The following is a 27,337-nucleotide window of genomic DNA, read 5'->3' on the forward strand; positions in this document are numbered from 1 at the left end:
GCCTGCTGGCAAATTTATGATGGTCTGACACACTGTGATTAATGTCTGTGCTGCACAAAAAGCCCACAGGTAGAAATGAATAACGGCCTTTTCTTGTAACAGAAGGGCCCTAAACTGAACGATTTATACGATTATATTAAATTTACTATTTGCAGTATTCTCTCTCAGTTAGATAAGACACAATTATGCAAGATTAAGGAATCAGGAAACAATGCTGCAATGCATCAATGAATGCCTTACAGGAGGTTATGACTGAGGCAACAGTGAAATATCTCTCTCAGGCGACAGTGGAAGAAGATGGCAAGTTGGTTATAGGGTTGCCCTTGAGCAAGGCACCCACCACATCTGCACCAGGTTTTACAGATTCACTAAATGTTGTATATAAAATCAGTCAATGAATGCAACAATAAAGAAATTCCTTGAAGGCAAAACTCGTGTGTCCTGTTTCCACTTTTATTGTCCTTTTCACAATGCTTTCACCCTATTAAAAGTTTACTGCCTACTATTACTATGACAATATGTTTTATAGCCTGTGTACTATATATAGCCCACCCTCAGAACACCTCCCACATTCGCAAAGTGTGGCTCATTTGCGCCATCTGTCGGCGACATAAGGTAAAGACCTGTGCATGGGCCATTTAAGCTCGGTTAAGAAAAAAAAATGGAAAAAATGTATGTAAAGTTGGTCATGTTAAAAAATGAGACGGCTGATTAACAGGACACTTATGTTTATAGTTAAAAAAAAAAAAAAGAAGAAGAAGAAAGAGAGTTGTGTAATGTAATGTCCTTAAAATGGCTATGGTTTAACTTTGTTGAACTGACTTGATGGGGGCAGATCATGGGGCAAATGTATTACTAGCGTTTTACTTCCTTCTGCTCCTTTTCATTCATGAAATTTATCTTAAGTATTATAGTTACACAATTTTCTCTTTTGTTTTTGTTCTTTTAACCGAATAAAATAAAGACAATAATGGAAAAATAAAAAAAATAAATGAATGCTCTTAGATCACAGCCGAAAAGTGCGAAAATCTATATTGTATAATAAACAGTGTAATATTTTTCAAAATCCATACTGTGTTTCCGATATCGACATATGTTTTTAAATGTATCTTTTCCTCTTGCATTATGGCAGTTTGCATCACAAGAGCAAGAAAACCACATTTCCCATGATGCATCGCGCGCCTTCTAGTGACATCCACGCACGACGCTGCATGATGAGAGGAAGCGGCCGTTGTTTTGCTCTGGCTGCCCTACATTCTCCGCTCGTGCTTTAGTTACAGCGGGATTACAGCTTTATTCGCGTTATTCGGAAGATACACCGCTCCACCGTAAACCCGAGGGGCACAGTGCACGTCCGTTTGGGGGGTGAGTTTACAGCCATGTTGTTATCCTCGGTTCCCACCAGGTTGATAGCCCGAAGGTCGCGCAGCCTGTCACCGTGCAGCCGTGTGCTCCAGACCAGCGCGAGCGGAGCCGCGTGTCAGGTCATCCGCGAGACCCCGGCCGAGACCAACCGCAACCCCCTCGTGTCCACCTCGCGAGTGTCCCGGAGAGGGATCCTGGCGGAGGAAAGCTCGGGAAACGTGAATCCCTCCGTGCAGTACCACCATCTCGCCCCCAGATGGCTTTCTCACCTGCAGAACCGCCGCAGCTCGTGGGCGTCGCTGGCCAGCAGGGGGCGCGACAACAACCAGTATTGGGAGGAGAGCGGTCACGGTCGAGGCGAGGGCCAGGGGACAGATGGACAGGCCAGCCGGGCAGGACTGGCCTCTGCCGGGGTGCTGTCAGCTGCTGCCGTGGCTTTCTGCTTAAGGAAAGACTCTGATAATAAAGGTACAAGCAAATGAGCCTAATTTGCATAGTTTATTATAATTTGGCTAATAATAAAACACAAATGATCTGTTTTTCTTATAAGGTGATGCCCTGTTGGAGGCGGCAAGGACCAATAATGGTGAAGATGTTGTTAGGTACAACACACAAACATTCACTGTGCACACATTTCAATCTGAGAGCAGCTTATGTTTGGCTATGATGCTGTGCGACCCTCAAGAAATGGATTGTTGAATATTATCATGTAGGCAAGGCAAGGCAAGTTTATTTGTAAAGCACAATTCATACACAAGGCAATTCAAAGTGCTTCACAGTTGCATAAATATAAGAAAACAAATAAATAAAAACATCAACATAGAATTAATCAATTACAGTAAGAGTGTAGATAAAATACTTTGTTATATGCATTTTTAAGTCTTGTTTAGATTCGCTCTGTATTGAGCACTATTTCGCTCTGTCTTGAGCTCTATTTTTAAGTCTTGTTTTGACTCTCTCTGTCTTGAGCACTATTTTTCTTGCTCGTTCACACAAAGTTACCTAACCTCTGTTTTTGTCGCTCCTTCTCCTCTGGACATGAACATGAAATTAATCAATTACAGTAAAAGGCAAGAGTGTAGATAAAATACATTCAGTCATATGCACGGGCAAACAGAACTGTTTTCAGCTTGGATTTGAACATTGTCAGAGTTGAGGCCTGTCTCACATCTTCATGAAGACATGTACAGGTCCGCAATAACACAACTAATGACTATTGTACTATGAGATCTGTCCACACCATTGACCCAACGTCGACCGCTGAGCAAGTACTAATTGCCAGATGTGGAGCCGGGCTACTGGTCAGGATCACCTGGCTGGAGGAATAATCTATTGTGCGTGTATTGGGTTGAAGGGGTAAACCGGACACAGACACAGGGTTAACATGCAAACTCCACACAGATATATATCCGCACGAATTGAACCTTGAGGCTAGAGCAATAAGAATAATTCCCCATGTAGTTATCATGCTCATTATTTAAAATGTATTATGATATCAGTATTGCAGGCCTTTACACTAGCTGGCGCAGTCCTGCTACAAGCCTCTAGGTGGAACCCAAGTCTGACTTAAGTGAAGGCGTTCTACCATATCGCTTTTTCTGAAATTATCACGATCAAACATAGTCACATCACACACACACACTTGTAGGTTAATTTTCTTTCTTTCTTTCACTTTGTTCTGCCATCTTCATCATTTGATATAGCGTTTCTATTAAATCTGTAAAGTGTTGCGTTGGATAGGAAACATACAAAATATTGATCACACACTCGCATACTGATAATAGCTGTCCACTTTAATGAACGCACACTTGGGTGAGACTCCCCTCTTAGATTACTGTGTTTGCAGCAGATGGTGCAGGTGAGAGTGAGACGACAGGCAGCAGGTCAGGGATGTGTTAAGTGCTTTGGTTTAGTTTGTGTTCGTCGGAGAGGCCCTGTCCCCTCGAGAGGCACTCAAAAGGACAAACCACTTCTCATTATTTTGACATGTAGCGTCTACAGTTTAGAGGCCATTCACAACTTTTTGGGAGAAACAATGAACTGTATTGTGTGTTAATCCAGAAACACCTTTTTAGGATTAGTAATGTTTTATTTAACCTGCTTTAAGGGTAGGTAAGTATTACTCAGATGGAGACGGTCAGAAGTAGAGCTATATTAAGTGACGCATCAGCGAGACCTTTCATCTGATTTTTTAATTTTTTTTATCTATTCAATATTCATTTTTTCTCATCTTGTGCAGCCCTAATCAGAAGTGTCCGATTGATTTAAAGCACACATTCTGCTCATTAAATATAAGGCGCCTTTAACTTAAAAAATCCTTGTAAAATCTTTTCTTTGGAGCGGATCCTTGACTCTAGAGCAGCGGAGACAGGGGGGCCTGTGTTGTCTAAACACACACTGTGCCTGCTCTTCTTTGGGGACAGACAGATCACTTCCATTCAGAGTACTGCTGTGCTGTTGGGCGCCGTAGCCTCGGGCGCTGAGCCGCGCACCTGGGTCGAGCACAAAGTGAAGTGGTGCAGCAGATAAGGCCTGCGCTGTCACCGTCTGTGTTCATGTGGCGCGTGAGACGAGGCAGAGTCTGATATAAGAGCATTAACAGCTGGATCACTTTATTTTACTTCATAATAATGTCTCTTTATGAAATCAATATTTGTTTTTTTTTGATCGACAGATTGGTCAAAGAGGGAGTGGACCCAAACCACCGCCACCGCCTGGGCTGGACTGCTCTCATGGTGGCGGCTATGAACCGACAGCACAGGTGTGTGTACAGTCAAAGAGACGGGGTATCCTGGTTTCCTTCTCAGGCAGATGAGCCCCCGTGAGTTATGGTCATTACAAGTAAAAAACGGTCTCTTTCGCCTGATACAGTAGGCTTTTCCTGAGCTACTTACAGGCTGACAGACGGCCGGTGCACGTCCCCCATCTCAGTGACCACCAAATTGAATTAGCCTGCTGGCCCCCAGAACACAAAACGGCACAGACAGGGTTTGAGGTTAAGGCCGGGCCAAATCCAATTTACTTGGACTTTTTGGGGGAGAATGAATTCTCTAGGCAGGGTTTGCCTTTTCTATATGGCATTGTATGTATGGAAGAAGCCTTATGCTACATTTAAATTTATAATTGGCTTTACATTTTTCAAAAGCTTAACTAGAGCAAACCCTGCTTGTGATTCTCTATCGGCTCCTTTACTTTCTGTACATTTAAAAAAAGACTTGTTTTAAATGTATTTGTGACTCCTCAAATTGAATCTATGTTTATTGACAAATATAGATTTTATAGGTTCCGTTTCCTGGATCTTCGGCAATAATGCGTTCTTCATGTCAGCTCATCAGGAGCTGCGTCACGCTGGATGTCTCGTCTCTTTGCTGCAGAGGATGTTGTTGTTTGTCTGGCAGTGTTGCTGCGTGTGCCAATAAGCTTGTATGTGTGTGTATTATGAGCGCTATAACTCAGGTGGCCATGACACCCCTCTGTGTTTAATCCTGTCCTCGGCCCCCAGTGAGCCCCCAGTGAGCCGTCAGTGCTGCAGGGAAGACACAGCATCAGCCGCCGGCATCACTCACACTCTGTCTACCTCTTCCTCACAGACTGCAGGAGTTTGGAGCAAATATCTTACCAACTGCCTATTTTAATGGTTAAGAAAAAATATCTTCTAGCAAACTGAATTTCCAGTGCGAGTATGTGCAGCGCGCATGATGCTGAAGTGATGCTGTGTTAAAGGGAGCGCGTTGGAATTGTGCAGGAGAAATCGTGGGCGTGTATTTGTTTAGCTTTGATGTAGGGCTCAATCATGGATCAGGGAGGCGCAGGGCCTGGCCTAATGTTTGCACTCTTTAACACACAATACCTACCTCTAACTCTTTCTCTGCCTCCAAGCCTCCCTCGCAGCTTTCACGTGTACAAAGAGCACTCAGCCGAGTGTAACGCCTGTTGACCGTTCCGACCAGTCGGCCGACTAACTTGAGGGGTGGGAGAGAATAAAAGGGGGCAAAGCCGAGCAGAAACGAGAGGTTTTATTGGAGAAAGACAAAATTCGAATAGTTAGACAGAGGCGAGAGAGTCAAGGAATGGGATTATCGGCCTGCACTGAGATAAGTCTCAATGAAAAGCACTGCATCAATGAAAGTCTCTTGAGGGCTCTTACAAAAGGTTATTACAAATATGAGCGCATTGGCATATTATATATCTGTGTCCATGTTTCTAACCCGTCTGTGTGAGTGAAGTCCAGTTGAGTCTGACCTCAGGTGTGTGTTTGAGCCGGGGTCGAGCGAGGTCTGTGTCTGGGCCAGTTGTGGGCAGGTGGTCAGAGACATGGATGGTCAGTTCAGCTCGGGTGTCCTTATATCACTGCATCATAGGAAGTGTCTGCTTCCTGTGTGCCCTCGGGGGCTGCTGGGAAACTAACAAATTACAAACGTTTAAATGGACGTTCTCCTTAGCATTTGTTTTCATTCAGTGCTTTTTGTATCACTACAGTTACATACGAGTCAGAATAATGAATTAGACTTTATTCAGGTCAAATATTCAACAGGCTCCACGAGTCCTTAATTCAGATCTAGTCGTTTGTAAAAGTTGCTAAAATTATTACTTCATTGTTGTCGGTTTGGACACAAAAAAGGTACAATTAGATTTTCTCCCAGTCCTTATTTAACCAAATTGACCTTTGCATTCCTTCAGTTCAACATCAAATTAGTGCGGCTCGTTCTCTAAATGGGCCAAATAAAGTTAGTCACTTGATCAAAAGTTGATTAGTAAAACTATACACTGTTTTCAAAGGCTCATTAGTTTTAGCAACTCTTCCTAATTAAATCTGCTACTTTCATCTTCGGCTGTACGTCCCGTCTTTCATGGCCCCCCCACTCCCTCCTTCCTTTGCTTTTCCTTTCTTTATCCCGTCCTGTTTACCTTTCTGATGCCATTAACCCCTTTCACAGCATCTTGTTTCTTCACACAGCCGTGCCCAGCCTCGTGTGACCAGTGGCAGAGGCCGTTTGTGTGTGTGAGCGTCTCTAAATGTGGCTGTGGTGCTCGGAGGTGTTTGTAGAAGTGCTTGGAGGGGTTAGAGAAGAGGCCTCTGCGGGTCATGCCCCCCTGCTGCCCCGCACCACCGCGATACAGTAACAAAAGGGAACCCCCCCATAGCCCCTTTTAGTCCATTTAGCAAGGTCAGGCACAAAGACCTGGTCAGGCTGTTCTCACAGCTGCACACATGTTTCCAAAGTCCAGACAAATTGCCACAGATGACAGACATGCAGAAGAAAAAGCATTTAAGACTTCCCATTAAACCTGAAAAAGAATTGTAAAGAGTTTTATCTCGTCGGTAGCATTTGAAATAGTGATACTTCAAAATTTGACAGAAAAATTCAAATACGATTTTTTAACCAATTATAGGCCTCTAGGCAGGAACTTTATGGCAAACCAAGCTTTCCTGGTGCATCACAGCGTTACACTAAGCAAAGTTTATAGTTCGTCTTTTTTTGGAGGGTCTGGATGGCGTCCCAAAGTCAAAGCCATGGCTCACGTTCACGGTGGCCCGCCTGTAGACGGAGAGACGGTACCTGGAATGTCCGTCGGGTCACAGTGGCTGGTGTTGCCGAGGTAGTCTGTGTTTGCTCTATAAGGCGGTACGCTCCAATGACAAACTACACACACATAGGCCAGTCTAACATGCAGACCCCCCAATGGAACCGGAAACGGGGCCCTTTCTCCGGTCATACATGTAACAAGGGAGACGAGTGCATGGAGTGGGAAGAACAGAGCTCTTGGAGTGTGACCGGCGTTGGTTACAACAAAATGAATTGTCCCGTCAGGAAGCGTTGTCAACGATAACTTTGCATAGTAACTCTTCTGTTGTTGTATGGATTTGGTTTACAATGCACACAGTAACTTTTAAATTTCATTGGTCGTCGTTTTGATTATTGTCAGACCCAAGTTCAATAATAAACACACAACAAACAACAGACAATTGCCCCAGTGCTTCCACAGAGCTGAGCTATTGCACTGCCCAACCAAAAGGAAAAGTCGCCTCAACGAAAAGGTCACATGCCCGAATATTTCATTGGACCAGCTTTAGCTTTGATTACAGTGCACATTCGCCATGGCATTGTTTCAATAAACTTCTGCAATGTCCAAAGAAGACGAAGATCTTGTATTGATGATGGGAGAGCTCTCCAGGCCTTTTCCAGCACACCCCAAAGATTCTCAATGGGGTTTCATATCGTGGGCCTGGTTAAACTTATCCATCAGGGAAGAAGAAATCCATTGATGGAATAACCTGGTCGTTCAGGTCGTCGGCTGATCTCGTTCTTTTGGCATAATAATAAAGCAGTGTATGAACCATTGGAGGGCTCGATCAGTACGGATATGAGGGACGTCGGTCACAAATGTATGAGCAGTTGTTTTCAAAAAAGAATAGTAACCTTCACTGGCTTATTGTGATTAATGTGAGTCGTTTTGTAAACCTTTTCCTCATTTGGAGCACTTCGGTACAACTGAAGGCACATACCCTAGATAGGCCCACTGTCTGTTCCAGCTCCTTTTGTGATTTTGAATCTGTCCTCCAAAAACAGAAACAAATGGCTTTTTTTTTTTGTATGTCCCTCCTGATAATTTATTTTGAAACGCAGCTGACAAATGATTGTTCTCTGATATTTTTCAGCGTGGCGAAGGCCCTGCTGGAGGCGGGCGCGGACCCAAACGCCGGAGACCACTTCAACAACGTCTACGACACGTCCCGAGAGAAAGGCATCCACTCCTTGGAGGGTATAAAAAACACTTTGTGAATGCAATCATGTGTGCCGCCTCATATTGGCGTATTTTTCAGCAAGTGTAGAACCAGATATTACCAGACATTATCATTTGCATAAAAATGTGCATATGTAAAAGCTTCATTTTCCCCCCCCCCTCTCCGTTTTGTTATTTATTTTCCGTGCGCGGCGCAGCGAGTATTTTATTTGTTTTCCTTATGAGCTGCAAACCCACGGCAGGCGCACCCTCGGCCCCTCCCCTCCCCGCGCCTCCTCAGTCTGTGCCGGGTTCGCGCAGACATATTTATATGGGATATGTATATTGCACACATTTATATGGCTGTCAGGTTTGGGTCCACGTGGGGCCGGCAGAGCGTGGGGAAGCGCTTGCCAGACACGCGCTGATGGATGGGCTAGGGGGGCCTGCGCGACGCTTTATTGGGTTAGCTATGATTATCCCGGCCGAGCTCTCCCTCCCTCGTACGCACTCACGCTGCAGAAAGACTGTCAGGAAGATGAGGACGGAAGGGAGGATGGATGGAGGGAGGAAGAAACTGATGAAGAAAGGGGGAGAATAGGGAGAAGAAAGTGGAAAAGTCAAGTAGGTATGAGCATAGGAGTGATGGTGAGCTGCAGATCGAAGGGATGGGATGCCTGCGAGGAAAAGGCCGAATGATGGGGGGGGGGGTAACGAGGAAAGGAAGTCAAGAATTGGACGAGACAAAGTTAGTGGCTAGGGAGGAAGTGGGTGCAAGTGATGAAAGAAATTGATGGATTCTGAGCAGACGAGGAAGGAGGCAGGAAGATGGACGTGATGGAGTGGCACAGAATGAGTGCTCTTATGGAAAAGTACAGTAAGGAGAGGATTAGTCGTTTTGTAGGGCGTCAAAGAAAACCCGAACTTCTGTCTGAGGTTAGGTGGGCAAATGTAACTTTATTTAACAGTAAGAAGCTCACATATCCTGCTCCTCCTGTACTGCAACATCACTCCTCCGCAGACTTTAGGTGTGCTCATTTTGGTTTCTTGTGTCGACAGTCCTGGTCTCCCGAGAGGACGAGTTCAGCAGCAGGCTCAGCAGCCGAGCCGGGTTCCGCGGGTGCACAGCTCTGCACTACGCCACGCTGGCCGATGACCCGCGCACCGTCCAAATGCTGCTGGAGGCCGGTACGTATACCACATCTCCCTCGTCACAGCTCAACTTAAAACCTGGTCTTTTGTAGCACTGGTTTGCTTTAGTAGAGAAATGAACCACACATGGAGAAGACACAAAAAACATTATCCATCAGTTATTAGAATTAAGACATAAAAGTCGAAGTAAGTCAATATTACATGCGCTACATACTGCTGACTGAACTTATTATTTACAATTAGAGATGCACCCAACCAGCTTTTTTGATTCTGATACCGATACTGGGGTTTGAGTCTCTGCTGATATCCGATATTAACCGATCTTATAAGTGGCTGTCTCTGAGTGAGATCAGAAGTATTTTGATCATTGTCATGATGTTAAAGATCAATTATCAATTATATCTTTTATTAAACTAATGGAAAAACATTTAACATTTGATCACCGCATTTTTGACACCAACCTTGGGACAGGAAGTCATCTGATCAATACAACTTGTTTATTACAATATCTATCAGTTATTCTTTAACAACATCTCATAAACTAAATGCTTTGAGCAATGCTCTAATCAGAAAGCCCGTCGAGGCTCACACTTGGGTTATCTGTTCCTATGGTTATATCTAACTTGGAAATTAACATAAAAGGACACTCTCCCACTTCCACAGTCCCACACTCCCAATTTATTAGTCCTATTTTGTGACAGTACCTTCCAATAAAAGAATATCTAGATTAGTTTAAATATCTCAAATTGACCATCATGATTAAAATTGTACTTGTTTGGATGGGCATTTCACCTATATTATTTCACTTCTGAGATGTTTCTGCCTTGTTTCAATTTCAATTTTGTCTTTTCAGGTTAATTTGTTTGTCAATGGGGTAAGCAAATTGCACTTGTCCCAGTCGCAGCTTTACTTTCTTATTACAAGAGAGATGTCCTCATAACCAGTGAGAAATGCCCTCAAACTTGCAAAATAAACCTGGTCCAATCGGGAACAAAGTCTAAATGAGTGTCAAGTCATTTAAACCCATGGCCTCCAGTAGCTAAAAGTCATTGACTGAATCCTGGAGGGTCTTAGCTTTCAAATGAGCAATGGGATGTTCACATACAGTAGTAAACCCAAGTTCAGTTGTAATTGAAGGGCTTTTTTGAAACCACTGCAAGTATCTACACACATTTAACCTGTTTTAATCCCTTTTCATTTCAGTCTTGTTTGACTTCTTTAAATCTCTCCGTGCATCATCGCATTAGCACATCTACCCCCGAGTGATACGCAGTATTACAAGGCTCATTTGAAATTGATCACTCGTTCGTTTCCCCCCCCCCCGTCCCATCAGAGCCGCACCTGTCGTTGACTCAGCTCCACCAGCAGAAACACACACTCACACACACAGAGCCCCGAGGCAGAGTATCCCCCCTCCAGATTTCCAGCAGCGCTTCTTAAACAAGCTGGGCCTAGTTGAACTGTGACCCCCCGCTCACAACATGCCCCTGGGGTAACTTCACGGAGCACAATAAGCGTGTTATGATTCTGTGAGCACTCAAAGCTCCCATTACATTATCATATTCTTAAACATGCGCCCTTTTAAAATGTCAACTCCCAACACCGGGGCGCGCACCATTAATCGCGATCGAATTAAAATCACAATTTGAATGATTGTGATTAGCAAATTGCAAAGACTGCAGTTATTTAGGCCAGTCGTTCTCGAGCTGTGACACTTTAGCGTCTTCTGATTATACTCGGACGCATCTGCCTTAATGCTTGTATAATGATTTAGTGCTGGTATAGGTCCATTTCTGCCTATAGTCTAATTGTTGTGTCATTCCAGCTCTCGTACTTGGGAAGCTTAACATTTTTCTCGATGTGTAATAGGGCTGGGTTTGATTGATCAATGAATCAACTTGAATCAATGTTCCTTTACAAAAAACCTTCTTTAATTATTTATTTTCCCATAATAATGCCATGTCAGGTCAGGTCATGTTAAATAAAAAGTGCATGATTATAGGTACACTGTGTAACATTGTGGACCTTACTGTTGCCCACAATACAAAACATGCTTCTAATGACCAGCTTGACACAGAAAATGCTGTTACTGCAGTGGGTAATCAAAGAAAGGATTTGGATGAGGACCTAACCTGTTTAATTCTCAAAATCTCCAGATGAGCTGGAGACGTACCCACACCTGGTAAAGTTACTGTCATGTCTAGGGCCCGACCGATATGGATTTTTGGAGTCCGATATCGATATGAAGGGGGTTGCCATGCCGGTCTGCACCACTGATATTTTGGGCCAAATATTAGAACTGTTCATAAACTAAAATATGTAAAATAGGTCTACAAAAACAACGCGTGTTGTGGGTGCTAAAAAAGTCTCTATCACTTTCGGCCCCGGAGATATCGGCCTTTTTATCAGCCGATTTTGGCCGATAGCCGATATTGAAAATATCCTAATATCGGCCGGCCTATATATCTGTCGAGCCATAGTCTTGTCTTGGGAGAGCTGAGCTGCTCAAAGCAGAAGCTCATGTTTGTTTGTACATTTATACGAGGTATTTTTCAATTATGAAAATATTTGTCATAAAATAAATGCAATTCAATATGAGCGATCGCGATGTCGTCACATCCGTTGGCCGTGGTAGGCATTTTACATTTTCATATTTGATAAAAATGTGATGAAAATCCCATGATCGGCAAAAACAATGTCCATAAACAGGGGATTGCTTCTCTTGCGCTGTAAAAGGTCTATCATTTTATAAAACCGAGTTAGAGACCTAGATGCATCAGCTGTTGCCTACCATTCAACAAAACATCCGGCGAAAATTGCGGAAGTAAACAATAACAGCGATCGCTCGTATTTGATTTACAAATATGAAATCAAATGTATGGGATTACTGTATTTGAACTAGTGTATATTTCCGTCAAATGTTAAAATGTGCCAAACAAATAAATCATCATTTTAAACCTAAATTTCAAATCAAAAAGTAATTACAATACCTTTTTTTGCTTACCCTCTAAATCGTTGATTTAAACTCCGAGTACACCATACCTCGAGGATCTTGCCAATATTTCTACAAAGTGGACAACCAAACACATTTTATAGTAACTTTCCTTTGAAAATAATAGAAATACCACTCAGTTTGATCTTATCTGTAATAAATCCAAGTACCCCCTGCTAAGTGCTCAACACTGTTCTAGATCACTTGCCTTTTTGACTAGTCTTTTTCATCCTTTCATATATATTGTGCCCTCCTTTTGCTGTACACACGTACATGTATAAATGTCTTGTTTATGCTTATGATGGATGGTGCGTCCAGAGCTTTGCTGCCCGTCTCTCATCTCGTCCGGCCCTTCGTAAGCACTCTGTTCGCCAAAACAAATCACCCCGTCTAACTCGATCAAATGTTCTGCACGCGCATTTTTGAATTAAAAAGGTAAGAAATTTCACAAAGCAGGGGACATTTGTTTTCGGGACAATCAGATTAAAGACGGAGCGGGGTTGTTGCTGGCCCGCCGGGGTCGTGGCTCGGTTTGGCGCCACTTTCACATTCAATAACGATCATGACGTCACATCGCTTCACTAACATGTGTCCGTGTGAGCTATAAACTATCACTATAAAATTATTTAAAATGGAAGTTACTCTCAGTTTAATTAGATGGATATTTTGGCTTCTCCACCCACCTCTCTCATCTAAACTGTCGCTAAACACTGACACAATATCAACACTTAACATGCTCCTCATGGTCAGACACCAGCAATGCTATATCTTCAGATTCTATCAGAATCAAATGATAAATAAATGGACTCCGCTTATGTAGCAGTATTATTATAAGCATTTGGAAAAGGACCTTATGTTTTTAAACCTCATTGTTGTACTACAAAGAGTAAAATCAAGCATTGACTTAAATGACTTGAATTAACTTTTGCCAAACCCCGCCCCTAAATGGTATTTGTCCAATCATACGTCCTAGCAACCGTTACTATGAAGTTAGGTCCATCAAGCCGCAGACCTCCAATGCAAAACGATGGGACATACCAGCAAATAAATAAATATGAAGCATTGACTGAAATGACTTGAATTGAGGAAATGTATCTTGTTTCGAGTGGTTTTCATTAGACTTTTTCCTGATCTGACCAAGTTTACTTTGCTTGTTTGATGACACTAGTTCTAAGGTAATCTCGCTTGAAAGAGTAAATCCAATCCAATCCAATGAGCTAAGAACAATTTTCTTACCCCACTGGCAAAGAAAATGACCTGAAATAAAGACGTATATTGAAACAACTCAGACACATCTCAGAACAAGTGAAATAATCAAATGTCCGACTGCATCTTAACCTCTTTACCCACACGTGAACCGAGCACATTTTCTCCAGTTTGGATTTACCCAAATCTAAAAGCTTCTTTCAAAAAAGCGTTAATATAGCGCAGAAAATGCAACAGAAATGTGACAAACACGACAAATAGCAATGAAAAAAACCCACATAAAAAAGCAGCAATTGTCACAAAAGAGGACCGATAATACAAACAAAAAGGGGCAAAAATGTGGCAAAACCACAAAAGAAAGCAATGAAAAAAACTATTAAAAAGTAAAATAAACATGACAAATAAAGAGACAAAAATGTGACAAACACAATAAAGTTATGATCAGTTAGGCCTTAGCTTTCAAATGAGGTGCTCTCTTAAGCCGAACTGGAGAAAATGTGCTCTGTTAGGCGGAGGTAAGAGGTAAACACGTGAAAACAATTCAAATTTGGAAAAAATGTAACCAATCTAGTTAAATACATTTTTCAGTGTGGAAACATGTCAAAGTAAAGCGGCCTCATCTCCATGGAAACTAAAATGGTCATTTCCCGCTTCCAGCACGACAACATAAAGATATGTTTTACGAATAACAATACCGTTAGTAAAATAAATGCTTTCTTTTATTCTATTAAATTGGGTGAAACGTTATGCAGTGCGGCTTTTATCTTCACTAAGTTTTGTTGACGGATGTTTTGAATTGTAAAAACAGCAGACATCAGTGTGAGCTCCTCTTAGTGCATGTATGAGCATAAGGTGTGTGTGCTGTGGTTATTTCCCTTGTGTTTCAAAGTGTCCGTGCTCACACTAGTGGCCATCGGGTGTGCACTTTTGGCCTTCGCCCGCTCTGTCCTCACATCTCCATCCATCACAGTCTCCGGGCCCACCCCGAGGCTCCTGCTCCCTACCTGCCCCGGCTCACCGCTCCGTCCCCTGGCTCCACATCGGGCCGCCGGCCACAGGCGCCCGCCCGGTAATGGAGCGCTCCATAGGAGGTGGGAGCCAGAGGAGACACAGATGCACACAATACAGATACGTGGACTCACAAAGAGCAGCAGGGGCTCTCTCCCACCAGCTGCCGTGAAAGGGAAGGAGGAGGAAATGGTAGAGAGGAGGGGATCCCTAATAGGCATAACTAAAGCACTGCTAATGAAAGGATCCCGTGTATGCCACGTTTGAGCTGCGGCGGATCCCACTGCCTGCGTGACAGTCGTTAAGGGTTGATCCAGTTATAAAGTGCTATGGCCCAGAGGGTTGGCCTGATATTAAAGCCCTAAATGATGCTATTTATTATGTCCCGTGTCTGCGGCTGTGTGGGTGCTTTATTGCTCTCCTCCCAAACGTGTTCTTCAGGAGGTGGTCACGGTGTATTGTTGTCGGGATCGATCGCCTCATGAGCGGCACGCAAAATTTAGGGGCTTATCAATAATAATCGCTGCCATTATTAGTCCGTGGCTGACGCTGAGCGGAAATGAGGGGAAATTGCAGAACCGTTATTGATTTTGAATTAAGTGTATGTTAAGTTAAAGAAGGGTATGTTGTGTTGTCGGCAGATAATGGCCATAAAGACACACTTGAGTTTGGATATTTGTATTAATTAAATCGTGCATGTACAATGTTTTGTTATATTTGTGCCTTTTATTTTAGCAGTTTTTAAGTTTAAAGTCTGACATTTTTAGGGGGAAATGAAAAGCTTGCTGTTTTGGAGGACAAGTTGCTGAATTGTGTTCCCATGTTATTCATGTGTGAAGGATCGTGATTTTTGTGACCCGGTATAAAACGGTTGCACAGGTCAGGGCAGAAGCCAGTGCTAAGCATCCTCTCTGTCAAACCCAGCATCAGTCGCACGGCAAAAACATACAAGCTTTTGTTTCTCCATCACAAAACCCATGACCCTTTCAAAGCGGTTTAGCTCAATTTCCTCCTGTTGTTAAGACGTGTGCGCTTGGTGGCCCCTCGTTGCGTCTGTACAATAAGCCAAGATGATGGCTGCAGAGTGCAGGGGTCAAAGTGTGTATTATTGGCACACGTTGCACATTTGACGCCCCCCATAGAGTCATTTCTTTGCCCACTCTCTCCTCTGCAGTTAGACCAATGACCTGTGTAACCTCTCACCTCCAGCAGTAAACTGCAGATCGACGCCTTGTGCCTCCTGCTGAGGCAGAGCGTGTTGTGCATGATCCATGGCTCTGATTGCGAGGCAGAGGAGAAACCTTTCATTTTTTAATAATTGATGTGTATTTTAAGTGTGGACCGCTTGTGTGCAGGTGCGAACCCTCTTCAGACCAACGGGCTGGGACACACACCTCGAGTGTACGCTAAAGAAGGAGACGTGGGCACAATCCTGCAGGAGTGGGAGGGAAAGGTACAGTACACGTATCATGATCCGCCTGACAGTTATATGATCTCTCTCATAGCTCTCTCATAGCTGTAGCTTCCTGTTTGATACAGGGCATCTGCTGTCGTACACAGACACTCTTCAGGAGGTCTGTGTGTCCGCTGTCTGAGTGACAGGTGCTTTTGGAAATCCAGAATATGAAAGCTGCTTGAGGTTAACTGGGGTTAAAAACATCCTCAAACTACATTGTATTGTGCATTTTTAAAAATTCTGCAGTTTGGAGGACTTTTATTTTAACATCGTATTAATCATTTGTAATAAAGAAAACATATTAAAAAGAATGAATATATTTTGTAAAGTATTAGGGGTATGAAATAAGAGGTCACACTATCATAACTTACAAAATGTTTACTTCTCTTTTGATGCAATTTTTGCTGTCCATGCTACGTAGTTCGAGCCCCTCCCAAACAAAACAAAATCAAAACAAAAACATTGGTTTGAAAACTGATTGTTCCAGAGATTATGTCTATCACAACGGCTGTGGGTTAATTGCAGACCTCACTCGCTGTCGTCCCCTCCCTGTTCTGTGGAAGCTGTCATCCGGCCTCCTCCCCTCTGATTCATGGCCCGTCTCGTCTGTTTTGTGCAGTTCCAGGAGGCGCAGGCTCGACGGGAGGCCGAGGAGCGCAGGAGGTTCCCTCTGGAGCGGAGGCTGAAGGAGCACATCATTGGGCAGGAGGGGGCCATTAATACTGTGGCCTCAGGTAAACACTGTCGAATCTGCACAGTCTCCTAATGTACACTCTTCCTGCCTTATCGGCCGCTGCAGCTGTAGGCGGGCTCAGACAGACCGACGGAGGCTCTAATTGGCTAATTGTGATGAATGAGCTGTCCGTCAGGCACACACAGGTGCTTGGTACATGCGTGTGTGCAGTTGTGTGTGTGACAGCTGAGAAGGCCAGGCCCGGAGCCGATAGTTAACACAATTACACTGAGAGGAGACACAGCACAGAGCAGCCCCTCACTCTTCCTCCGTCTGCTGCTCTTCCTTCTGCTCTCTCCACATCCTTCATCTCTCTTTGACCTCATCCTCCTCCACAAACCAACACAAGCACAAGAGATTTATTTTTTCCAGCACTGCTCCTCACACTTTTATCACTTTTAACTTAAAACACTTGATCATTTGAACATCTTAGCATGTAAACTCGTACTGTCAAAGCACACCTTGCAGTTTTATCTTTGTTCTCTCAGAAATGGGTCCAAAATAACTGCAGTTTTGACTGAAATTGTACTTGCTCAAACGTTGCCCCTTTGTGTCCAATTTGGTTTAGAATTTGAAAATACTTTTTTTTCTTTTGCATTTGTGGCAAGTCTATAGTATTTGGACATTAAAATAATTGGCCATTTAGCCTCTTTACTCCTTACAGCAAATATGTTTGTGAAGGAATAATCAAAGCAAGTATCAACCTATTTTCCATTAGAAGAAGAGCAATGCAAATGACCGGGCCAAAGAACAAAAAAACAACCAGCCGAAGTTCTTTTAAACAAGCCACAACGATCTGAGCCAAGTTGCTACTTAAGCCACACAAGGCTCTTCAGAACAGAAACGCTAAGGAGGCGACGCGACGCAGGAGCCAGAGTAATGCATGGAGAAGAGCAGGAGGGATGAGTTAGAGCACAATAAGGCTCAGACAGTAAGGAGCTGATATTACACCAGGCATCCATGGAGGCCACGTATTGATCTGCCGCTGCCAGAGGTTGTGCGTTATTTTTATGATCGCGGGCGGTTACTGTGTAGATTTGTGAAAATAATCAACTCGCCTCCAAAGCCAGGAGTTGGTCTTTTTTTTTTTTTTTTTTTTGGAGTTGCACAATGTTTCCAAATTATCTTTATGGTCTTTTTAGGTGACGCAATGAATCCATTTTCCAAGATGTCCCAGTTTATATCACAAAATGTCTCCCATCTGAGATTTGCACAACCTAACACAACCTAAAACAATAACACCAAGTAACTTAAAAAAAAATGTTTTATACTATATGAAACACGAATTGCTTACACATTTGTTCAATTATAATGCAAGAGATTTGGACTTTGATGTTATTGATGCACAAGGGAAAGCTCATATAGTAAACTTGGAAACAAAAATAGAAATGAAAGATTATAGTAATAGGTTGCATTCAGGTTTTAGATTGTGATGTCATAATGTCAGGTGGAGGGCGGGGTCAGTGCATCTATGGGAGAAATACAGTTTTTGTAAGAAATCTCCAAAACGAAAATTGACAAATGTTTTTCCTCATCAGTATTTGACAGTGATTGGATTCATAAACCTGACATTATTTTTATGTCTGAAAGTCCTTTCTACTGATCAATCTGTTCAAATATTGTCTCCACTTTCGGACGCCTTTCAGAGAAAATAATTGTACATTGGTTTATACTGTATGTGCTGATCAAGGAGACAATGAACTTTTATGTGGATTCATGTGGATTCTTCCAGTAATGACTGAGATATTCACCAAACACTAAGACAGAAAAATTTTGCAGTTCACCAGTTAAAACAGTTACCATAGTTACCGCCATGGAATTTCCAGTTGCTCCACCTCAATTTTAGACAGACGGCATCGCATCATAGAAGGGGGCGTGGCCTCACCGAGGGGGAAAACATACATTTTCACTCTTTTTAGCCATTTTCTGGCGAAATATGAAATTATTTATCACATAAAAATATAGTCAAGTCTAAGTCGGGTCCATATGGATGTTTATTCACAGCAGATTGTTCAGTAGAAGCGGGAAAAAAAACTGCAGTTCTCTGCTAACTTGCTGCTGCATCATGCATCATGTTAGCATTCTCCGTTATTTATGTAATTATGGGCTGCTGAACCACTTTGCACCTCTCCATGTCTTTGTATCTTTATTTAGTAGAAAACTAAAGTAGTTTTTGAGTAATAGGAGATAATTAGAAAGTTTAGATTTTTCTCCAAATTGTTTTCCCCGTTAACTGTTTTCAAACATGGCCATAAATGGGCGATTCAAGAGATACATGTTGTAATGTCACGTGAATGCAACCTATTAGTTGGAAATAATGCAGAATTGGGACTACCTACAAACATCTGGAATTACAATTCAATAATCATTTTGAATATTGCACATATTTGATCATATTGTGCAGCCCTACTTTGCTTTTGTCCAGACTAATAAACGTCAACAGTTTAGTGAGTGTTTTGCATCGAAGTCGTAATATTGAGGCAGCTTTTAAAGACGTAAGAAAAGCGAGGAGGCATTATGGAAGTTGCCGTCTTTCAGCAAGGCCGTGACTGATTGCTGTTATCATGGCAAATTGTCCTGAAAGCCATAGAAGACGTCTCCGCGGCGATAAAGGAACAGCTTATTGATCCCTCAGAAGTATTAGAGTGAATATATCACACACGATACCGTCTCATGGCTCCGCACGCGCTCGCTTTGAGAGCAACCAAAAACGACTTACTGTGAAACATTGCGTAAGCGAGACTGTGCTATTTGTATTTTTGAGCAGATTATGCTAGGAAGGGAATAACAGGAGAAAAATAAACAGTTTGAAGTTACTTAAACTTACAATGTCCTATATGTACAGATATTTAGCAGATGAGAGATAACCGTGACAATAGTATTACCTATAATATACAGTTCGATTTTTTAATTTTTTAATTTTAATAAAGCTGGGACAATACACTCTTGTCACAGTCCGATTCATATCACGACACTAGGGAGCCGATCCAATACATATTGCGATACAGGAAGTATGATAAGTAATATATTTATTTTAAACAGTGCTGCACAACTGTTGCTCAATAAATAAAGTGCAAGAGTGCAAGATTAAAATGCCCCCAAACATAAACAGAGGCCTATTGCAAATTGCTTAAAAGTTCATAAAAGTATTGAAAGTATCGATTTTTGACGTCACGATATATTGCAAAACAACATCTAGATGTTATGAGTAAATAAGATGCTTTATCTGTAGCTGTAGTTTCATGTCTATTGTCCTTTGTTCAGGTCTATTGTGCTTGTGGTTCTGTGGCCTTTTCCTCTCTGTGAACAACAACCTGCCCTGGAACAACAGATGAAAATTAACCATTGTGTCTAACTCTGGCATATTTACATGTGGACTTTGAGGACTCATGTTAATTAATATGCACTGCCCCATTTTAAATAAATAAATAAGCCTCACATTCCCAGTACACGCAGCCATCACCATCAAAACAGCCATCTAAATACAATAACTGCCTTCAAACAGCGTATAGTGCAGTTTTATCACTGTGAAATATGTTATCCATATTTCTAAAAGTTTAGGTCGCTCTATCACGGCCCTAACTGCTCTATATAGAATAACGCTGCGAATTTGACGTTACGTGAAAGAAAAGTTTCTGCATCCGATGTGTCACCATGTCTTTTCGCTCTGGTGACGAACAGCCGCCCTGTGGGTCCAAATATACAAACTCCACACACAGGAAGGAGGCTGGATTGATCCAGGTTTAGCTCTCAAGGCTAAGAGTTATTGAAGAGAATCATCCCGCTGTAATCGTGTTAGAGACGAGCAGACCTGCCCAGAGCGCCCGCCCCGGCCCAGTGTGTGCGCGCCGCGTGTATGCATGCGAGAGTGCGAGCCGCCTTCATTTGTTTTGTGTCTCCTGCTCTCCTTGTCATTGTCAGGCTCCTCTGAGAAATGTCAGGGTGCCCTTCTGTCAAAGTCGCTCTCAATCAGCTAAAACGCACGCACACACGCGCTCGCGCAGAAGGTTACGCCGTCATTCGCGCGGCCATTGATAACAGAGGGCGCTCTGGAAGCCCCTCTTGTCACTGCTCATCTCTCAGGCCATCTCTGACACACCTGTTTGTTCCTCTGCCTCCTTATCTCATCACTCTGCTATCTCCCGCTCTTTATCTCCTCCTGCATCATCCTCTTCCTCCTGTAATCTTCATCCTCCTCCGCTGCTCGGTCTCTAGAATCTCTCCATCTTCCGCTCCATCGGTCCCTCCTCTCTCTCTCTCTCTCTCTCTCTTCTCTTCTCATGCCAGGCTTCTGCTCTTTATGATTATCAGCTATTAAGACTTAGTTTAACACTCACATCCAGTTCATCATGGACTGTTCTGGCTCGAGACTCTCATCTGCTGAAACTTTCAACGTTGCTCATTATTTCATCAACTTTCCACAACCAACACAAATAATGCTTTAAGACTTCTCTACAAGGAAAACAGCACTTATTCTAAAGGGTTTGTTTGCTATATGTGCAGAAGCGTTACCCATGTTTACTACACTATCTGCTGCACAGGAACATAGCACTTTTTAGATTTGTATCCTGTATATCAGTGTTTTTATTCCTTATCCATAGTCGAGGCTTACCAGGATTGGCCAGAGTCAAAACTGTCTTTTTAAACCTGCATAAATAAACACACATAAAGTTATGTCTACTTCGCCCAATATTTATGAATTTAAAGATGCTTTTGAATTCAAATGTTCAACCTTTAAACTCTTCCCAGTCGACAAAAGTCCTTCTGTCCTTGCCCCCATACTTAAAGAACAATGTGTGTAGTGACAGATATAACAACTTAAAGCCGGTGATCTCATGTGCTGCTCTCGTGCCTCGCCATCTTTCAACAGGTCCCAGTTTGGAGTGTGCCTGTGCCCGTGTCTGCTCCTTTCTTTGTGATGTGCTTGAAACTATAGCCAAATCCACTCTGTGCGTCCCGGCGATCCACCTCATCATCCTGTCTTCGTGCATGTGTGCGAGAGCGGTTGCTGGGGTGATGGCAGGGTTGGGTAGGCACTCCCCTTTAAGCGAGCGTGTGTGCCTGTGTGTGCGCGAGCCTGCGATCTATGCTAAACTGATTTGGGCATGGCCGCGCCAGGGAGGCTAACACAATTACCGCTGGCTAATGGCCCCACCGACCGAGAAGGGGGGTGGGGGGGGGGCAGGCAGCAGGGGTAGCTTTTCTGGAGGTCTCTCATCTCACTCGCTTTTCTTCTCCTCTTTCTCCTTTTCTTACAACAAATGTCTCTGACCCTTTCTTCATCTCCATTGCCCTGCTTTAGTGCGGCTCCTGATATCCACTACTACCCTCAGGTCAACTAAGCACGGCAAGAACTAAAAACGTTTCATATTTCGATAACAAAGTCTGTCTTTCTGTAGCCATCAGGAGGAAAGAGAACGGCTGGTACGATGAAGAGCACCCCCTCGTGTTCCTCTTCCTGGGGTCGTCAGGAATCGGTAACTTGCCTTATTTCAAATGTTCACTTTTTATTGCCACGACTCAAGACCAAAACTTAAAGAAAACTAGAGAGGGAGGGTAACTTGTCTGTAGTACAGCATTTAGGCCTCTTTTTTTTTTTCTTGCGGTCCTTTGTCATTCATAATATTAATATTACTTGTCAGACATACCATTTTTGGCTCCGAATTAATAATACTAATGATAAAATAGTCTTGTATGGCGTTTTTCCTGACGCTCGAAGTCGATTTTACAATTGTGTGCATTATTAATCCACTCCATACTTGGTGGTGGAAAGCAGAGTTTGGTAGCCACAGCTCTCTGGGTTAGAGGCTGCCAACCACCACCACCAATTCACTCACACACGACATTCACCCAGGCTTCAAGGTGTTTCCTTGCGGTCTTCCTTCCATGTACCAACCAGGCCCTTCTCTGCCCTGCTTAAAGAGACTAGATGCAAGTTGGTCATTTTATGCAGACTACTGCCACCTCAGGTCTTACGCGTAACTGCAGTCTCTATATTAAGCTTGTGCATGACGGCACTTAACACCTTTTTGAGTGACAGTGCAGGATTTTAGAGGCAGTTGTGGTGAACAGGTCAAACTATAGGCTCTTTAGAATGTTGTGATGTCACGTGAATGCTACCTATTTAACTTCTTACCCCCACCTTAACTGAGCACATTTTCATCCGTTTTACCCAAATGTAAATGTCTCGGCTGGAGCTTACAGCCTATAGGCCTGTAAAACGTCTCAATTGAAAGCGAAGACCTACAAAACTCATCTAAGCTTCTTCCTTGTTTTTGTTATCACGTTTTTGTCGATTTTGGTGTGTTTTTATCATGTTTTCATTACTTTGTTGTCGCATTTGTGCCACACTTTCTCATGTTTTCATAGCTTTTTTAGTCATATTTTTGTCACTGTGATCAAGCCACAAAAATGTTACAAAAGAAACAACAACATGAAGAAAACACTAACAAAAAGGACGAAACCGTGACAATTATAACGAGGAAGATGCTTTACATTTTAACAATTGTACGCTATGTGTTTTTTATCCAGTTGCGTCAAAAGAAAAACATAGAAAATACTACACGAGCACCTTCCTTCCTTATTGAGCGTTTTTGGTGATTTTGTTCTAGATTACGTTTGCAAAAAATTGATTGAAGCCCTGAGTGACTCTTGATTGTGTCGACTTGCCATATAGACATTGTGATAATAATAATTTTCTGATATATTGTGCAGCCTTTATTTACAAACTGCAGTGTTTATTTAAAGCAGAGCGTTGAGGACACAAAGATGGATCAGACAGCAGGAGAGATGATGAAATGACAGTCCAGAGAGATGGATGGAGAAGAGACGGCGTTCATATTCTCTGTTGCCGTCAGCGACAAATAGTGTCCATGAAACATCAATATTAAACATCAGCAACGAGGCGCACACACAGGCTTCACTCAAACATCATATGCATACCAAGCACAAGGCATCAATATGAGCGCGTCGTTCCTATGCAGAATATTTCACTGACAAAGTAATGTGTGCTTCTGCAGTGGACGATTGAAAGCTTTCAGGAGGGGGTTGGATAAAGAGCACTTTTTAAAATAAATTATGTTGATGACATTGCAGTTTTAGGTATTTGCACGATCTCCATTTGCTCTAAATGTAAAATTATTGGTCCTGATTGGATTTTTTTGTTTCAGGTAAGACTGAATTGGCCAAACAAGTCGCCCGCTACATGCACAAGGATGTAAAGAAGGTATGTTACAAGCAATACACTCACAGATACTACACAATGTACTCAACAGTCACTCAGACCATTTTGTAATCGCAGGGCTTCATTCGTATGGACATGTCTGAGTTCCAGGAAAAACACGAGGTAACTCATGTCCTCTATGAAATATTTATGATGAAAAATGGAATAGTTAGACATTGTATTGTATTTTGGTGATTTTATGCACAATCAGTGCATAAGGAGCTCTGTGAGGAGAATCTGTTTGTGTCCGATGTCTCGGCTGCACATTCATTGAAATGATGCATTGGATTAATTCACTTTATGTATTTCATAAAGTAAATTGATGGTGTTTTCCTGCAGTTGTGCCTCGTCTCTCTGAATGCTTGTTTGGTGATGAATACATTTAATTATTAAAGTCTTCAATATTTCTAAGAGCCTTTCACAGATAATGGAAAGTTCCTGTGAATGCTTTTGTTTATAAATGTGTAAAAACGTGCAGGTGGCAAAATTCATTGGATCCCCGCCCGGGTATGTGGGTCATGAAGAAGGTGGTCAGCTGACCAAGCTGTTGAAAGCGTGTCCCAACGCGGTGGTCCTTTTCGACGAAGTGGATAAGGCTCACCCTGATGTCCTCACCATCATGCTGCAGCTCTTTGATGAAGTACGCAGGAACCAGAACAAGCTCCAATAGCGTGAACACGTCAGATAACAGTGTCCTGTGCTTAGGGCCGGCTCACAGACGGCAAAGGAAAGACCATAGAGTGTAAAGATGCCATCTTTATTATGACGTCCAACGTGGCCAGTGATGAAATCGCTCACCATGGTCTGCAGCTCCGTCGAGAAGCTGAAGAAGTCAGCCGCAGGAAACTGGTGGAGAGTCTGGGTGAGATCTTGCGAAACAAGTACAGTACAGAATAATGTTGTGGGCTGTTGTTCACACAAGTCTCCTTTGCAGATGATGTGCAGAAAAGTAGTGACATCCAAATCTCTCGTCAGTTCAAAGAATCAGTGATTCGACCTATTCTTAAGGTGATGAGTCTAAACGTGATAAAATGTCTAAATGAAAAATTGACTTAAAGAATTTGCTCTTTTTTAGGCTCATTTCCGACGGGACGAGTTTCTCGGCCGCATCAATGAAATTGTGTACTTCCTGCCCTTCTGTCACTCAGAGCTCCTGCAGCTGGTGAGCAAAGAGCTGAACTTCTGGGCAAAGAAGGTAGGCATTTGACATGTTGTTTTGTAAGGCATCCTGCTGTGTGTTTCCTGCAGCTGAGCGAGGAGCACATGCCCCGGCAGTGCACAGATACACACAGATCAATAGTGCCACTGCTACTCACTCTAATGCGATTACAGTGTTTAACATGTGGAGCCTTCATCAATATTTAATTATTAATATTATAGCTGGTTCCTCTGAGCCCTTCACAAACTCACGACTGAAGTCACTGGGCAACATGATAACATCCATTTGACTGTTGGCTTTCATTGTTTAAACACACTGCGGCTTTTATGTAATTAAAAGGTGTATTTGTGTTAAAACAAGTGAAATATTTTGTGTAAGGTTTGTTTTCTCAGCTGTGTAAGATCCATTTTCCTGGTCCGGAGAAAAGACAAAGTAGCTTGTTGACCTTGGAGCATAATGAGCCTCTGCGTTTATTGCTATTGACTGATGTTGGATGAAAACACATTAATGACGTGTGGATTATCACTCGCAGAGATGATGTTTGACAGCCTCTTCCCTCTTCCCTAATTCACATTTTTAACTCACAATTACAACGCTTTCCTGATACATTATTGACAAACCATGAGTATTGTTGTTATAGCAGTTTTTTCTATTTATTTTGCAGGTTTTTGCACACGTTGCTTTACTTTAAGAGGATCACATAATGTTAACTCACATTTTTGGTTTTCTTAGGCCAAGCAGCGCCATGACATCACCCTCCAGTGGGACCGCACAGTCCTGGATTTGTTAGCGGGAGGATACAACGTGCACTACGGAGCGCGCTCTATCAAACATGAGGTACAGTTTTACTGGGCTCACTTGACCGGTCAGTTTATTGCACTTTAGTAGAGATGCTGCGCCGGCGATATTTTTGAACTCCTGATATCTGTGGTACCTCGTACGGACAGATACCGGCGCAGAGAAAGGTGGCACGTCTTCCCTTAAAACTAGAATAATGTTATTAAACAACACCAAATGTTTAATGAATGAAGTAACTATGAGCCAGCAGCTGCGAAACAAAAGGAGCTGTTCCTTTTCTTATGAGCAAAAGTGAATCAAAATCTCTTAACCCCCGCCTTAACCGAGCACATTTTCTCCAGTTCAGCTTTACCCAAATCTAAAGCTTCTCAACTGGACCAGTGTAATGCCTCATTTGAAAGCTAAGACCTACTGATTGTGACTTTTGTTCGCATTTTTGTCACATTTTTTAAGCGTTTTTGTCATGATTTCGTCTCTTTTTGTTTTTTTTGTTGTGTTTTTGTCACTTTTTTGCTGTAGATTTGAGAAAAACTGAACTAGAGGAAATGTGCTTGGTTAAGGTGGGGGTTAAGAGGTTCATATGATAAAAAATGAAAATGTATAGTGGACAATGATCAATATGAAGAAATAAATTAATAATTTCAGGTTGTTTTCAGATCTAGGCCTTGTAGTAGTAGTTTTATAGCTATGCAATTTGGCTACTTAACTCTACCGTCCTCTGCCCTTGTTCTCTGTCCCACAGGTCGAGCGTCGCGTTGTCAACCAGTTAGCAGCGGCCTACGAACAAGAGCTGCTTCCCAAAGGCTGCACTCTGCGCCTCTCTGTCCAGGACGAGGAGGAGCAGGAGGAGAAGAGCCCCCCGTGTCTGCGCCTACAGGTGGTGGGAGAGGACAGCTCGGCCAGGACACTGGACATCCGCCCCCCCCTCAGCCCTGACCACTAACGTCTCCGCATGGGCGTATGACCATCAACCTCGCCACACAAGGTCAGCAATAGGGAGGCCCGGATGGATATTCATAATAAAAGTACCTCGAACAACTCATCGCTGCCTCCGTTTCACTCAGTGTGTTACAAGTGTTCTTTAAAGTGCATATGACAGGTTTTTACTGTGTTTGATGGGATAGTTTACACCACAGCAGCACGAGTATATGAACAAAAGATGGGAAAGATTAGGGAGTAATTTTGGATAGAGCCAAGACTTACTCATGGCCCATTGGCAGTGGTGGAAAGTAACAAAGTAAACAGTACAAAGTTTTGGTACTTTTTAAACAAAAAAATACTTAGTTTATGTTAAAACTAAGTATTTTCCTCCCCCTACATGTTCCAGCCATGTCCTAATGTGTAGAATGAGCCCAGACCTGTTCACCACAACTGCCTCTAAAATCCTGCACTGTCACTCAAAAAGGTGTTACTTCGGTCCGATATAGAAGCTGCAGTTACATGTAAGACCTGAGATGGCAGTAGTGAGCATAAAATGACCAACTTGCATCTAGTCTCTTTAAGTACGTTTTATGATGAAT

At 42.8% G+C, this 27,337-nt stretch overlaps 1 protein-coding gene across 1 annotated transcript; it reads left to right on the top strand.

Annotated features, from left to right (window-relative positions):
• The first annotated feature begins 1,176 nt into the window (after positions 1-1,176).
• clpb (ClpB family mitochondrial disaggregase) lies at positions 1,177-27,013 on the top strand. The gene is made up of 16 exons (XM_079574191.1): positions 1,177-1,833; positions 1,916-1,967; positions 4,040-4,126; positions 8,027-8,130; positions 9,151-9,279; positions 15,805-15,902; positions 16,525-16,639; positions 22,038-22,115; positions 23,808-23,863; positions 23,939-23,983; positions 24,339-24,500; positions 24,566-24,722; positions 24,795-24,868; positions 24,936-25,055; positions 25,752-25,856; positions 26,560-27,013. Exons 1-16 carry the CDS (start codon positions 1,380-1,382, stop codon positions 26,758-26,760), a joined length of 2,037 nt encoding a protein of 678 aa, XP_079430317.1. The 5' UTR covers positions 1,177-1,379; the 3' UTR covers positions 26,761-27,013.
• The last annotated feature ends 324 nt before the right edge of the window (positions 27,014-27,337 follow it).

The sequence above is a fragment of the Gobius niger genome, assembly GCF_951799975.1.
Source record: "Gobius niger genome assembly, chromosome: 1".
Lineage (NCBI taxonomy): Eukaryota > Metazoa > Chordata > Actinopteri > Gobiiformes > Gobiidae > Gobius > Gobius niger.

Bases quoted from the DNA above. Each gene is read 5' to 3' on its own strand.
- clpb (XM_079574191.1), top strand. From the start codon at position 1,380: ATGTTGTTATCCTCGGTTCCCACCAGGTTGATAGCCCGAAGGTCGCGC. The intron at 24,869-24,935 runs GTGATGAGTCTA...GCTCTTTTTTAG, and splicing joins TGATTCGACCTATTCTTAAG to GCTCATTTCCGACGGGACGA. The intron at 25,857-26,559 runs GTACAGTTTTAC...TCTGTCCCACAG, and splicing joins CGCGCTCTATCAAACATGAG to GTCGAGCGTCGCGTTGTCAA.